The 14,899-nt window shown below is 41.2% G+C and overlaps 1 protein-coding gene across 1 annotated transcript in view; it reads right to left on the bottom strand.

Moving 5' to 3' along the window:
- Positions 1-7,100: 7,100 nt before the first annotated feature.
- Positions 7,101-14,899, bottom strand: part of dchs2 (dachsous cadherin-related 2) — a 29,594-nt gene continuing 21,795 nt past the window's right edge. The window contains exons 17-20 of the mRNA XM_026171498.2: positions 14,083-14,213; positions 13,648-13,934; positions 13,165-13,306; positions 7,101-10,640 (exon numbers count right to left, since the gene is read on the bottom strand). Coding sequence (XP_026027283.2) covers positions 8,044-10,640; positions 13,165-13,306; positions 13,648-13,934; positions 14,083-14,213 — 3,157 coding nt within the window. The 3' untranslated portion in view covers positions 7,101-8,043. The remainder of the gene's footprint in view (positions 10,641-13,164; positions 13,307-13,647; positions 13,935-14,082; positions 14,214-14,899) is intronic.

Genomic DNA, 14,899 nt, shown 5'->3' with positions numbered 1-14,899 from the left:
TACAGTGGGGCAAAAAAGTATTTAGTCAGCCACCGATTGTGCAAGTTCCCCCACCTAAAATGATGACAGAGGTCAGTAATTTGCACCAGAGGTACACTTCAACTGTGAGAGACAGAATGTGAAAAAAAAATCCATGAATTCACATGGTAGGATTTGTAAAGAATTTATTCGTAAATTAGGGTGGAAAATAAGTATTTGGTCACCTCAAACAAGGAAAATCTCTGGCTCTCACAGACCTGTAACGTCTTCTGTAAGAAGCTTTTCTGTCCCCCACTCGTTACCTGTATGAATGGCACCTGTTTGAACTCATCATCTGTATAAAAGACACCTGTCCACAGCCTCAAACAGTCAGACTCCAAACTCCGCCATGGCCAAGACCAAAGAGCTTTCGAAGGACACCAGGAAAAGTATTGTAGACCTGCACCAGACTGGGAAGAGTGAATCTACAATAGGCAAGCAGCTTGGTGTGAAAAAATCAACTGTGGGAGCAATCATCAGAAAATGGAAGACATACAAGACCACTGATAATCTCCCTCAATCTGGGGCTCCACGCAAGATCTCATCCCGTGGGGTCAAAATGATCATGAGAATGGTGAGCAAAGATCCCAGAACCACACTGGGGGACCTGGTGAATGACCTGCAGAGAGCTGGGACCAAAGTAACAAAGGTCACCATCAGTAACACACTACAACGGCAGGGAATCAAATCCCGCAGTGCCAGACGTGTTCTGCTGCTGAAGCCAGTGCATGTCCAGGCCCGTCTGAAGTTTGCCAGAGAGCACATGGATGATACAGCAGAGGATTGGGAAAATGTCATGTGGTCAGATGAAACCAAAGTAGAACTTTTTGGTATAAACTCAACTCGTCGTGTTTGGAGGAAGAAGAATACTGAGTTGCATCCCAAGAACACCATACCTACTGTGAAGCATGGGGGTGGAAACATCATGCTATGGGGCTGTTTTTCTGCCAAGGGGACAGGACGACTGATCCGTGTTAAGGACAGAATGAATGGGGCCATGTATCGTGAGATTTTGAGCCAAAACCTCCTTCCATCAGTGAGAACTTTGAAGATGAAACGAGGCTGGGTCTTCCAACATGACAATGATCCAAAACACACCACCCGGGCAACAAAGGAGTGGCTCCGTAAGAAGCATTTGAAAGTCCTGGAGTGGCCTAGCCAGTCTCCAGACCTCAACCCCATAGAAAATCTGTGGCGGGAGTTGAAAGTCCGTGTTGCTCGGCGACAGCCCCAAAACATCACTGCTCTCGAGAAGATCTGCATGGAGGAATGGGCCAAAATACCAGCTACTGTGTGTGCAAACCTGGTAAAGACCTATAGTAAACGTTTGACCTCTGTTATTGCCAACAAAGGTTATGTTACAAAGTATTGAGTTGTATTTTTGTTATTGACCAAATACTTATTTTCCACCCTGATTTACGAATAAATTCTTTACAAATCCTACCATGTGGATTCATGGATTTTTTTTTTTCACATTCTGTCTCTCACAGTTGAAGTGTACCTCTGGTGCAAATTACTGACCTCTGTCATCATTTTAGGTGGGGGAACTTGCACAATCGGTGGCTGACTAAATACTTTTTTGCCCCACTGTATAATAGATGCTGCACACATGTTAATTGTCTGAATTTAGTGTCCCAGTGTGATTGATGATAGTGAGGACGATGATGTCTATTTTCTTTGGCACAATGTTGACAAAGTCCAAACAAAATCCATGACAAAAACACGTCCTCTCTGCTGCTTTGAGCTTATTATAGCTCCTAGTAACCAGCAGGGTCAACAATTATAACCATTCTGCAAAAAAAGTTTAATCAGTCCCTCCCCAAAGATTATAATACACTAGTGCATCTAGAAAAAAATAGAATATCGTGAAAATGTTTTTATTTTTCATTTTTTAACTGAAAAAGTAAACTTTCATATCCTCTATATAAATGTTTAGTGAAATATTTAAAGCCTTGGCTTTATTCTTGTAATAGCTTATGAAAATCACAAACAGCAGTTTGAGTTAAATATTATTTAAACAGTGTAAATATTGTGTGTCTCTCAGTCTAGTTCAGTACACAACTGCAGTCATGGGGAACACTGCTGACTTGACAGCTGGACAGATGACTATCACTGACATCCTCCACAAGGAGGCCATAGAAGGTCATCGCTGAAAAGGCTGGCTGTTTGGAGAGTACTGTAAGTCATATTAATGGAATTCTAACTGCAAGAAAAAGTGTGGTAGGAACAGTAACAAGCTTCACACGCAGTGCATTAAGACAGTTTCAGAAAACGGAGGTAACACCGTCACATCACAAATAGCACAGCAAAGCCACTCCAACAGCAAGAGCATCCTAGCTTGGTTAAAAGTGGACTAGTGGTCACGGGTCCAAAGCTTTCAGATGAAGATAAGTTTTGCATGCTAAAGCTGCCACCAAAGAAATCTGGGCATCAAGAACATCTTAGCCGTTCCCAATGAGCTGGCCACACATGGTCTCCATGCCACCCCACACTGTTCACCACGAGTGAACTTACTTTTATAAAGATTGATGTTTCTGCATTGTAGATAATTTTTGGATTAGTCTGTGAAAATACTCGAATAACTTTGTTAGTAGCTTTAAATTAGGAGGAAATTAAGAGATTTGGGGATAGCCAGAACAACAATATTTATTCATTCAAAATCTCCGTTTCATATGATATGACTGTGGCGAACAGGCACAAACTGGACGGGACTGTCGCAAATGCTGGAAAAAACACTGATAGACAACAAACCTTGTTCAGATAAACTGTATCATCGTGCCATGTATTGTGCTAATGGAGAACACTCTCTTTATTGTGATTTTGAGCTAATGCTCTCAGATTGATGTTACAGATGCTTCTCAGTAGTAAACACATGTATTAGGGATCATTTGTGCCAAGTGCAAGTAATGGATATAGTCTATATTTGTGTATTATAAAATTACTGTTTCACAATATGTACTAGTATCAGCAGGTGAACTAGCATTACAAACTTTGTATTTTTTTTTCTTTAAATCCAATGTGTATGGCTAATAATATAAAGTATCAGAACCCTATGATTGCATTAAACTGGTCCTTGCTCAAACTTCCTGATTAGCTAAACACAAACACAAACATATGTGTGAGGTAAAACACACAAATATGCCTCGCAGCATCCTGTATAGTGTCCTATATACTTGTCCATTAAATCGTGATTGTTTTGCCAAAAGGAGAAAAAAAAACCCCTAACAGTCATCAACACCTTTAATGATGAGTATGTAAACAGTTTAATTATAACCTCAGCTGTATTCCTGATTGCTCCTCGACGTGAAACAGTTTCTCAGCCAAGTTGAAGTAACCTAAATTCTTTCAGTGCATCATAGGGCCTCAAGCCCCCTGTGATATGAGCCAGAAACCACAATGCAAAACTTATTTAGAGGCCAGCATATATCTCAACAGAATGCAAATAGAGATAAATATGAAATCCAATCCAGGAGGAGAACACAGCTGGGTTTTATTTGTCAGTGCCTCTTCTTCCAGTTGATCAGGCCGAACGAGCGTTTTTCTTCTTTTCTTCCTTTTTGGTAGGAAAACCTGGTTCAGGAGGAATAGTATTAGCTCGACCTGATCCGACAATAGAGGATCCAGTATAAGCTCATAGTCTTATATAAGTTGCCTTGCGTTGGTAGTTGTGGTGATGCATTTGTCAAAATATATAAACGACAAAAAAACCCCTCTATATAATAAAAAACAAAGAGCTTTGTCTCAGGTCCTGAGCTCAAATAAAATTAACCGCACAAAAAGTTTCCTACCCAAAACACAGCTCAAGTTTCTCATAATCACGTATCCAGAGGAGCGCATCAGAATTAGGAACATTTTATGCCACCCTTAAATCATCTTGTAATGAGCAATAAAATGTACTGTGCTTTGCCTTCAGTCTCACCCAAAATACACAATAAACAGACTTTTCTCTTTGTGCACACCAGGAAACATGTCTGTTTCTGTAGCTATTGGCAATATATATATATATGTGTTGTTTTTACATGAGGCGATAGGCTTTTAATTTACACTTCAACCATCTGCACGTTACAGTAAAAATTAAAGAGTCACTCATTGAGCTGAATGCATACGTCTGACTTGTAAGAAGGTAAAGTTTGCAGAATTACCACCTTTGTTCAGGGAGCAATGCTCCTGGATCCCAAGACCCAAACATCCACCGTTCAAAACGTGTCAAACGGTGTGACGGGACAAGACGATCGGCTCTTTGAAGGCGAAACTGTTTAGTGCTGCTCTCAGTGACTATGCTTCAAGATGTGCTAAATGTTTGTTGCGAAGGAGTGAGCTCAGATGTGTACATAAGAGAAGTGTCTGAAGTGGTTGTGGAGTAGAAGAGAGGAGGAGGTTTTAGAGGCAGCTGTGGCTTTTCTTTGTTTAAAACAGACTGCCTTCGTTTCCAGACCTCTCGATGGCCGAATCTTTGGAATTTTCAAATAGATCGAGTACTGCGCTTAATGACGCACAGCAGGAAGAAGTCAAGAAGAATCTAATGGTTGTAAAACATATGGCTCTTAAATCAGCCTATAGCAAGTCTTCAATTAACATGTCAAAAGCTGACTTACTTGCCTGACAAACTGCTACTACAGCTTCTATGGGTTATGGTATAACAAAGTCTCCTCTCAAACATAAAACAATAGGTTATTGCACAGAGTCAGTCTGGCCTTTGAAGTTAAACAGAATGAGACTATCATTGCGTCAGAATCTGACTTTCAGGCTTCCAGTTCAGTAAGACGATGTCCCGTTTTCTATACTTTCTAAATTCTCGCTGTCATAACTAATGGCTGTGAAGATAGCAGCACTATTTATCACTGTCTTTTGCTGCTTACCATGACTATGGTAAATATGACATGAAGTGACACAGGGTGGCTGTAGCTCAGGGGATAGAGCGGGACATGCCAAAAATCCTTGGGAAAGATACTAACCCCAAGTTGCTCTCTCCTAACAAATCCATCGTTAGATAGAAAGCACTTACATAGAAAAAAAATGCTTGTATGAATGTGTGAATGAGGCGAGTTGTGTAAAGTGCCTTAAGTGCGCAGATAAAATAGAAACGTGCTGCATAAGGACCAGTTTACCCAAGTATCACAAAAAATGTGATGCTCAAAAAGAGTCGTAGTGACGTAAGCCCGCTGAAACTCAAAGAGTGTTACCAGACCGCACAGACGCTAGATAACAATAATAGCAGATAACATGATAAAAATAGACTTTGGCGTATGCTTATTGGAATGCTTTAGCGAGCGAGTTAAACCAAGTAGATTTGTCTTTCACATGCTGGACGCCAAACTTCTAGCCTGCAGTTTGTGAGATATTTCTGATTTTTTAGACCACCTTTTCAGCAGGACACCCCGCATTGTAGCACACAGTCATAGTCTATGTGCCTCACATTTACTTTACTGGGATGTGGTCCCCCTGTGTCCACATAAACATTTATGTAATATTTTAGCACACGGTGGATAAACAATCTGAACAATCTGGTCATGCTGATGATTTAAGCCAGCCTAATATGACGTTAACATTTCTCAAGCATGTGTTCAACATTATTCACAAACCTCTCTTTCTTTCGTGTAAGTACTGAAACATTTTAGTGTGGTTGAGACTTCTTGACCCTTCTTTGTAAACGTACTCATACCTGACTGCCTGAGTGATGGGCAGCGTTTTATAAAGATCCACCGAATAACTCTTAACATTGGTGCAGGGACTGCTGAGCTATGTGCTGAGACACACAAGCTTGCTTTGCCAGATCACCTGATATAGTTAGAGATATCTTTCATCACTGTGGTCCTGAGGCCAGAGACCCACTGAAATCACAAATACAGAAGAGTGGAAAGCTTGTCAAAGCCCTGCGATGTGCAGTAGAGAAGCTGGCTAAGTCAATAAATACTTAAACATCTCTCAGTGGCTACATGCAGGGCACACTTGGCCAGTATAGTTCAAGGCTCGACTGTTTATTATCTTCTGTGAAACTATCTGATAAAGACTTTAGCTCTTCTGCTTCCTCGGCTCATATGTTGCCCAAAGGCAGCACACTTGGATTAACAGCAGACCACGTGGAGCCATGTTGAACCACTTTCAGATCATTTAAACAAGACAGGAGAGATGTGAGGTCTCGAAAACTTGAAATAAAAGGGGGAAACATAACAACAATAACTCATTATTAGGATTATAATCCATCAGTAAGTACTAGGTTGAAATATACTAGTGATGATATTGGCTTTCCTCTATTTTAATCAGTTTGTTTCATAACCTGAATTAATGTTCACATTAGAAAAGCCAGACTCTGATGTTTTGATGTTTAATTACCAGGCAAAGATTTGCTGCTGCTGTATATTTGTAAACCCTGGAAATGGTTGTGTGGACAATTGAAATACTAAAGGACTGGCAAAGTAACTTCAATCATCATTCTGATGCTCAGTTTGAACTTTAGCAGGTCATCTTGACCATGTCTATGTGCCTAAATGGACTGATTTGCTGCCCTTTGATTGGCTGATAGACACATATTTGCATTAAAAAACACTTTAACAGGTGTACCTAACAAAGTGGTTCGAGAGTGTACACATATTATAGTGTTGGTCTATAAAAAGCATTTACACAGGATGTAAATGTTTACATCAGGATCCTAAAAGTGAAGAATAAGAACAGAATCTGTGATAGCGCTGCACACCACCACAAGTGTTCACATAGTTTGAAAACCTTTATCCCATTTTTCTTATGTAAAGTATTATCAAAGAATTTAACCTCTTGTTGCTGTTCAGATGCAAAATATTGAAGCTGACCATGTGAAAGACCAGATTCATGAAAAGAAAACCATCTGAAGCGTAAAATGCAATATCCTGGGAAAACACATCATAAAAGTTTAATGTATTTGTTGCAAAAATGCCTTTAAAGAGCTGTTTTATTATTGCCCCACCACAAGAATCCTGTCTTTATTACTGGTTCATGTCACTAATTCTCAGTTACAGTGACGAAAAAACATTTTTATCACTGGAAATGAGGAAATACGTACACATGCAAATCAAATTATCCTAAAGAAACTCGGTAGCACAAAAAAGCCCAAGAGAAACTTTTTTATTACAAATTATTTACTTACAAATGTTTTAGATTAGATTATACATTTCTCTGAAAATTATACCTAAAGTTCTGTTTATTAACAGGGTGGCCAAAGTTTACAGACAGCACACAGAAACAATCATGAATATATATCATGAGAAAATGACAAAAATCTGGAGCTGGTTCAGGAATAGAGACAGCAGAAACAGTACAATCTGTATAAACTTCGTACCAGTGAGGAATTCCTGAACTGCATTTTGGTTTTGAGAGATAGCTGCACTAACCCAGTCTTTCTTTTAGCTTCAAAAGTATTAAAGTATTAAATTGAAGGAATAAAATGTATTCTGTTTCTCACTGGGATTTATTGAGAGATTATATGAAAAGGGGAGGCAAAAAGGCCTGGATTCAAAATACCATTTTTTATTATTCCAGGAAGCAGCTAACATAGCTAACCGCAGAAAAATATTGCCTTTCTTTGGTTATTAAAGTTAAATCAACCATGAAAAAGTTTCCATTTAGAAGCTGCAACCAACTGCAATAACAAAGTGTTTCATTTTCTGCTCATATACATGTTTACAATAAAACATTCGGTAATTAATTGCTGACTAGAACATCTGCTCTTTTTCAGACATGTACATAACAAGGATATAATGCAAGACAGGTTTCAGTCCGGGTTTTCCAGATATTAATTTAGTATTTTTACTGAAGTGAGTTACGATTTCGCCCGGAATGCAAACCACTACAATAACTTCAATAGGATATTATTGTGTTGTATTACTGTATCACCCCTTAAAACCCTACAAGTGGACAATGAGACTATTATGGAAATGATACCAGGAATATATCTGAATATCAGCAAAATCACAACCAAACTGTGCAGTGTCTCCCAAAAAAATCTTCAAAAGGTGAATCGTAAATGAAAGTGATGTCACTTAAAATCTTTGGCTATACCTGTATTTCTGCCTCTAAAAGGCTAGCAGTGAGGGGTCCTGATTCAAGTCTGATCCCCCCAACTCCAGTGTCTGAGACAACTGGTGAGGCACTGGGGGTCCTTATAGTGAGCGAAGACAGTGATGGGGAGAAATTAGGTGTCATAGCTGAAGGGGTAAGTCCAGTGTTCCTGGCTAAGGGGGAATAAGCATATTTCCGGTAAGAGGGTCGTCTGACGATGCTTGGCACACGCCCTGGCTTTCGTGGAGGAACGGTCCTTATGCCCTGCTGTGCTACCCCTGTTATAAGAGGTGGTGGGTACATGAGACAACTCGATTCTGCTGCTAAGTCCTCACGGCCACCTTCAAGTTCCTCATCAGGGAGCATCCCAATATCAGTAAATACGGAGGCTAGAGTCTGGAAACGGGGTTCCCAGTCCAAAAGGTAGTCCCAGCAGTAGCTACCTTGCAACTCCTCGTCTAGAAACACCAGCGAGGAGAGAGAATCTGCAGAAGCCTGGGCTTCAGAAAGGGGGGCGAACCCTTTTATCCCCATGTTCTCCTTTAAATCTCTCATCCTGAGTATTCCAGGAAGTAGTCCCTCGCCGCCTCCTTCCTCTTTGAAGTGGTAGAGACTTTCTGTGCTGGCTATCCCTGAGACTAAACATTTATTGACTGATAAGATGTGCTCTGGTCCTACATCGATGGAACTGCAAGAGATATTATCTCCTAGTAAGGCAGAGTCTGGGATCTCTGTGGACTTCTGGGCAGATTCGTTTCTTTTACGGCAGGGGTATTCGTTGATCCACTTGATCTCCTGGTCCTCGGCTGTCTCGCCTTCCGCTGAACCTCGCCCGCTCGAGTCTGATGGATTATATGGCTTTGAGATGTCCATTTTAGTCACCATGATGCTTGGGCGTGTAATGTCATGCAAAGACATGGAACTTTGTGTTTGGTTATTATGTCTCGTGAGCGAGCTTGTGCCATGGCTCAAGTGCGTAGCAATGGCAGCAGCCTTTCTGATGGCTGCATCTTTGAGCTTACATCTGAGAACCAAGCTCACAAAAAGGATAAGCAGAAAGAGAAACATGATTAATGAAACAGTCAAACTGAGCATATGAGTATCCAGGGGGACTCCAGTTAGTGCTTCAGCTGAACTAGAGATATTGACAAAAACCAGGCAGGTTGTAGTCCTGGAGCCTAATCTAGGACTAGCTGCAGAAACAACCAGTTCTACCATGTCCTGGCTGCCTGCCCTATGATACACAGGACCAGAAACAAAGATAGCCCCAATTGTTCTGTTAATGGAGAAAAAAGGTGATGAATTCACAAGTGAGTACTCCACCACCCCGTCCACACCTCCATCATGGTCCATTGCCATCACGTAACCGACCGTATCACCAGGCTTGACGTTTTCTGGCAACAGAAAGTGATACTGCTTCTGGGTAAAGACCGGACTAAATTCATCCACTCCCTTGATATTTACTTGGACTCTCACTGTAGCAGCTTTGTCACCTTTATCTCTGGCTTCCACTATAAAACAGTACTCGCTTTCTCGTTCGTAGTCAAAGGTTTGTCTGGTGTGAATGTCGCCTGTCAGGGGATCGATGGCAAAGGCCTCCTTCCTCTCTGGGTTACCGCTGCCATAGTTCATGAAGCAGGAGGACATAACAGAGTAGGTGAGCTGCCCATAAGGGCCTAAGTCATTGTCAACAGCGTGAACAGAACATACATGGGTAAATGCAGGGAGGTTCTCCAGCACAGAACAGTTAACTGTAGGAAACATGAAATATGGGGTATTGTCATTCTCATCCAACACCGCGATGAAGACAATCGTAAATGCCACTTTATGGTTTTCAGATGATTTGCCACCATCCGATGCTCTGATGGTGAGGATGTATTTCGAGTCTTTTTCATAGTCGAGAGAGTTGTTGACTACTAAGAGGCCAGACTGAGGATCAAGCTTAAGGTGACCTTTACTGTTCCCAGAAATTATATCATACCGCACCAGGCCATTGGTTCCGAGGTCGGGATCGTGGGCACTGACCTGGACCAGTTTGGTACCTAACTGGCTGTTTTCACTTACTTGTGCATGGTACTCTGTGCTGGAAAACACAGGGACATTGTCATTGCAGTCTGTTACAGTCACCATGACGACGGTAGAGCTGTTCAGTGGAGGCATTCCTCGATCAGAAACGCTCACTGTTAATGCATAGCTCTCAGTAGTTTCACGGTCTAAAGCGTTGCAAAGAACAAGCTTTCCAACATTTTTAATCTGATTCTCAATCTGAACCATTTTTACTTCCAGACAGAATCTTTTCTCCTCATTTCCTCCAGTGATGGTATAGTCCAAATAGGTATTTTCAGGGCTCCAGTCTTGGTCCTCTGCAGAAAGAGTCAGCAGGGTAGTGTCTATAGGCGTGTCCTCCGGGACGGTGAGTGTGTATATGTCCTGGTAAAACGAAGGTTCGTGGTCGTTGGTGTCCAAAATCAGCACGTCTATGGAGGTAACGGTGGAGTGCATAGGATCTCCTCCATCTCTTGCTTCAACCAGAAGATGGATCAGGTTGCTGTTTGTGATGGCCTTTAAGGGCTTGTTAGTAAAAATAGACCCTGCAAAATAGAATATATTCCCATCAGTTAATGAGTTGCTTTAAAGGACCAGTTGATATTGTTGTATTGATAATGGTTCTAACATTCATGACTGTTACTAAAGGCAGTAACAGTCACAAACAGGACTATTAGCATATAATCATAGGCTTAAAATAAAGGCTAAATTAATATAAAGGCTTTATTCACATCTTTGTTTTTCAACAAGGGGAAATAATTTTTTTTTTTTTTTTACAATACATGCCAAATATTGCAAAACTCTTTAACTCTTTGGAAGTTTAGCCCATAGTTTAGTACTTTGGTTTTGGTTTGGCCTGCAGTCTTCCCAGCTATGACCATCTATGACAGAAATACATTGCTGCATCTAATAATAAGTTTTAATATATATACTGGCAAGCACGGGAACAAAGATAAAACTTCAGGTAGTCAGTAACATGATTCAAAATGTTGTGGATCCGAATGTCTGAAACCACATGTAAAAACATGACCAACAAATCTGGTAATAATCAGATATTTTGACAACCCTTAAAACAGAACATAGTAAAACAAGAACACTGAGAGCACAACTCCATCGAAGGCCAGGGGCTAAACTAAAACTTAGATGTTTTTATTACAACATGCTGACGTCAGCCTGCTTTCATTACAATATGACGACATCAGCCTGTTACGGTGTCTTTGTGACATCATAAGGCGTTACATTGAAAACCTAAAGAGTAAGTTGTACAGCTCCCTCCATGCCCTTTCATACGATATATTACTCAAAATGGTTACTTGAAATTATTTTTCCAAGGTCAACTTTGATCAAATGTTTAGCCAACCAAGGCAGTCATGCCACCCGAGGTCTAATATGAGGTTGTGGAATTTGAAGACGATCTATAAAAAAATGTGGGTAAAATAAAGTTTTACTGACTTTAGTGTGACCATGAGTTGGAGCTGTTTTTGGTATCTACCCCTCCTCCTCTCGGTAGGGAGAACAATAGAATATTTTTGTAAAGCAAGATTTGTTAGACGAAAAGTAATCAGAAGATCACTACATCAAGCCCGACGGACAGAAAACTTCATCACAGATATAGAAATGACTAAATCAAGTGTAATCTGTAAAGCACCCATAGTGATTTCTAAACAAACTGTTCTTCTCTCAGCTTATGGTAGCAACCGAAATGTGTATACAAGAAAACAAAGACTAGAGATAATGACTCTGCCATGGAAGAAAAATCCACAGTGCAACATGCTGGTGGGAACTTTCAAGGGTTTTTTTTGGTTATTTTGGAGTCGGTCACTTTCCCTGAATGGACTTCATCTGACCCAGGAGGAGCAGCACAACACCAGATGCTTCATTTTTCTTTGTGAAGATGGATTAACAGACTCAATGCAGCAGAATAATGATCCCAATGCACACTGGATATTTCAAGAAGCACTCGGAGACTAAGAAAGGTGGACAATCCTGATATGAAAAGAAGCTCATATCAGGAAGCAAATAAATACATGGTTATATGGTCATTTAGACCAAAATATTCTTCACTGAATTCAAAGACCTGGCCTTCAGTTTAAGAAATATACAGTTGAAGGATTTGCTCCTCTTAAGATCAGTGTATTGTAACAATCTATCAATTTATTAAGGGTTAAATCAAAACTACCGTGGTCATTAGACACAGCATTGCAACATTATTTCCATGTGCTGACTGGAAGGGCAATTTTCTTGGTGAAATGCAACAAAGTGTCTGTTCATCTAATTTATTATTCCACTTCAGTGCCACTTAAGGTTTTCTACAGGACGATTGCATTCACTCTGAGGCTCTACTCTAACAGAGACACACCGTACCACAGAAAACACCATACTCGGCAACATTGCTGCAAATTTCCATTAGTGCATCTCACCACAAAACAGGGCAAATGCATTTCTCTGATATTAAATTTGGGGTTCAAACCTGGTAAAAGCCCATAAATTACTCTTAAGTGAAAGAGAACTGGCCAGAACTGAGGGGAGCTGGTTTGGTTTCAGCTATGTAGGATTTATCTTCTTTCTTGGGTTTAGGGATTCTTAAAAGGGAGATAATAACACAGGCACGGCTCATCCAAAGCACTCTATCTTGCTGACTTCTAATCGGCTTTTTTTCGCTCTTGTCCAAGAACCTCACTAGCACAAGACTTCAAAAATATATTTCCACATTGCTAAAATGCTACTGGCAGAAGAAAAAGTCCAAGTATCATTTCCTGCTGTATCCTGAGCTGCTCCCAGTCAGGTTTTCAGTGTGCCGTTGGTTAAGGCATGCATGACTTTAACTGTGCAAGTAAAGATACCTTCAATGTAGAGAGCAACTCCTAAATATAGAAATCATACCACTAGACAGTCATAACATTTGATATCAGTAGAGTATGAGTATAGAGTATAGTAACTCTGGTATACTTAGATACTGCATGTGCCATATACATGTGCGCAAAGAGTATAGAGTAATCGTTTGCTGTCAGTGTTCATACATCATGTATGGGAGCACTTTCCCTTTTCATGAGTTGCACCGTTCCTTACCATCCTCTGGCTGGATGTAAAAGCCTTGCAGGGGAGATGAAAGCAGTCTGTAGTTGATCTTGCCATTGAGTTCAGAATCTCTGTCGGTAGCTGACACGGACACGACAAACGTGTCTGCTGAGACCAGCTCTGATAACTCCACCTCCAAGAGAAAAACAAAGAGCAAATCACATCTGCAGAAAGTTTTCTGAATCTACTGAAAGTTTTTACTCTTTACATATTCCACCTCCTTTTCTAACTTTCATTCAATTAGGCCACGGGCTTTTAGGAAAATGATCCAATCCAAACTTTGATGAGTTATTATATATGTGGTGCTGGTATATGGTATATAAGGTGCTGTCCAGAAGAGCGCAGGCCTCTGCTAGAGGGGGGAATATATATATATATCTATATATCTATATATATGGGGGAATATTTTGAGTACCACATAATTAAGATTATGAATGCTTTCAACCATCTGACTGAAAAATCTTGTATCTGCACCTGGTAGGAGTCCTGGGTGAACGCTGGAGCGTTGTCATTGACATCGAGCACTTGAACTTTAACCTCTCCATTGGTCTGGTGAATTGAGTCAGATGCCCAGACCGTCAGAGTGTACTCTGTCTGCTCCTCATAGTCCAGGGCTCGAGTCAGGGTAATGACGCCAGTATACCGGTCGATAGCAAAGGGAATATTGGTGCTGCTGTTGTCTGAGAAGCTGTAGGTGATAGTCGAGCTCAGGTCAACGTCATTTGCAGTCACTTGGGTCACCATGTATCCTGCTGGCAGATCTAGGCAGAGAATAGCAGATTGTAGTTTAAACTACAATGAACTTGGATTTAAATCTTGTCCTACAAAAACTGTAAGTATTGATGTACTGAAGAGATTCTGCCATTCAAAGAAATGGAAGAGCAGTGCATTGACAGGAGTTAGGCTTACTCTCAGTTATAAGTACAGGATCCATGGGGGGAATGGCAGGGCTGTTGTCGTTGACATCTACCACTTGGACCCTAACGGTGGCGGTGCTGCTCAGTGGAGGATTCCCCCTGTCTGCTGCCTGTAGAACCAGCCTGTAATATAGAAAGGTAGGAAATTAGCAAATAATACAACTGAGCTTTAGTCAAATTCTCAAATCCATTTTTCAGCTGAGCGGGCCTGTTGACTCAGAGTAAAACAGTTTTTTGGTTACACCCACAATCACAAAGATATAATCCTGTTTTATTGTAATGTGGAGGAGGAAAAGTTAGTCAAGTCTTATTCCATCCAAGGTATGGACATTGAGGCTGTGGACAGCTACAGGTACCTTGGTGTTCATCTGAACAATAGACTGGACTGGACTCATAACTCAGACGCCCTCTACAGGAAAGGGCAGAGCAGGCTGTACCTGCTGCGGAGACTCAGGTCGTTTGGAGTGGAGGGCCCACTCCTGAAGAAATTCTATGACTCTGTTGTGGCTTCTGCTATCTTTTATGGCGTGGTCTGCTGGGGCGGCAGCATCTCTGCTGGGGACAGGAAGAGACTGAACAGGGTGATCCGAAGGGCCAGCTCTGTTCTAGGATGCCCTCTGGACCCAGTGGAGGTGGTGAGTGACAGGAGAACGGCGGCTAAGCTGTCATCCCTGTTGGACAACATCTCCCACCCCATGCAGCAGACTGTGACAGCACTGAGCAGCTCCTTCAGTGGGAGACTGCGGCACCCACGGTGTGGGACGGAGAGATTTCGCAGGTCTTTCCTCCCCACTGCTGTCAGACTCCAT

This window comes from Astatotilapia calliptera, chromosome 6 (assembly GCF_964374335.1).
Source record: "Astatotilapia calliptera chromosome 6, fAstCal68.1, whole genome shotgun sequence".
Taxonomy (NCBI): Eukaryota; Metazoa; Chordata; class Actinopteri; order Cichliformes; family Cichlidae; genus Astatotilapia; species Astatotilapia calliptera.
The sequence above is the reverse complement of the archived record's forward strand: the minus strand, read 5'-3'. Positions and strand labels throughout refer to the sequence as shown.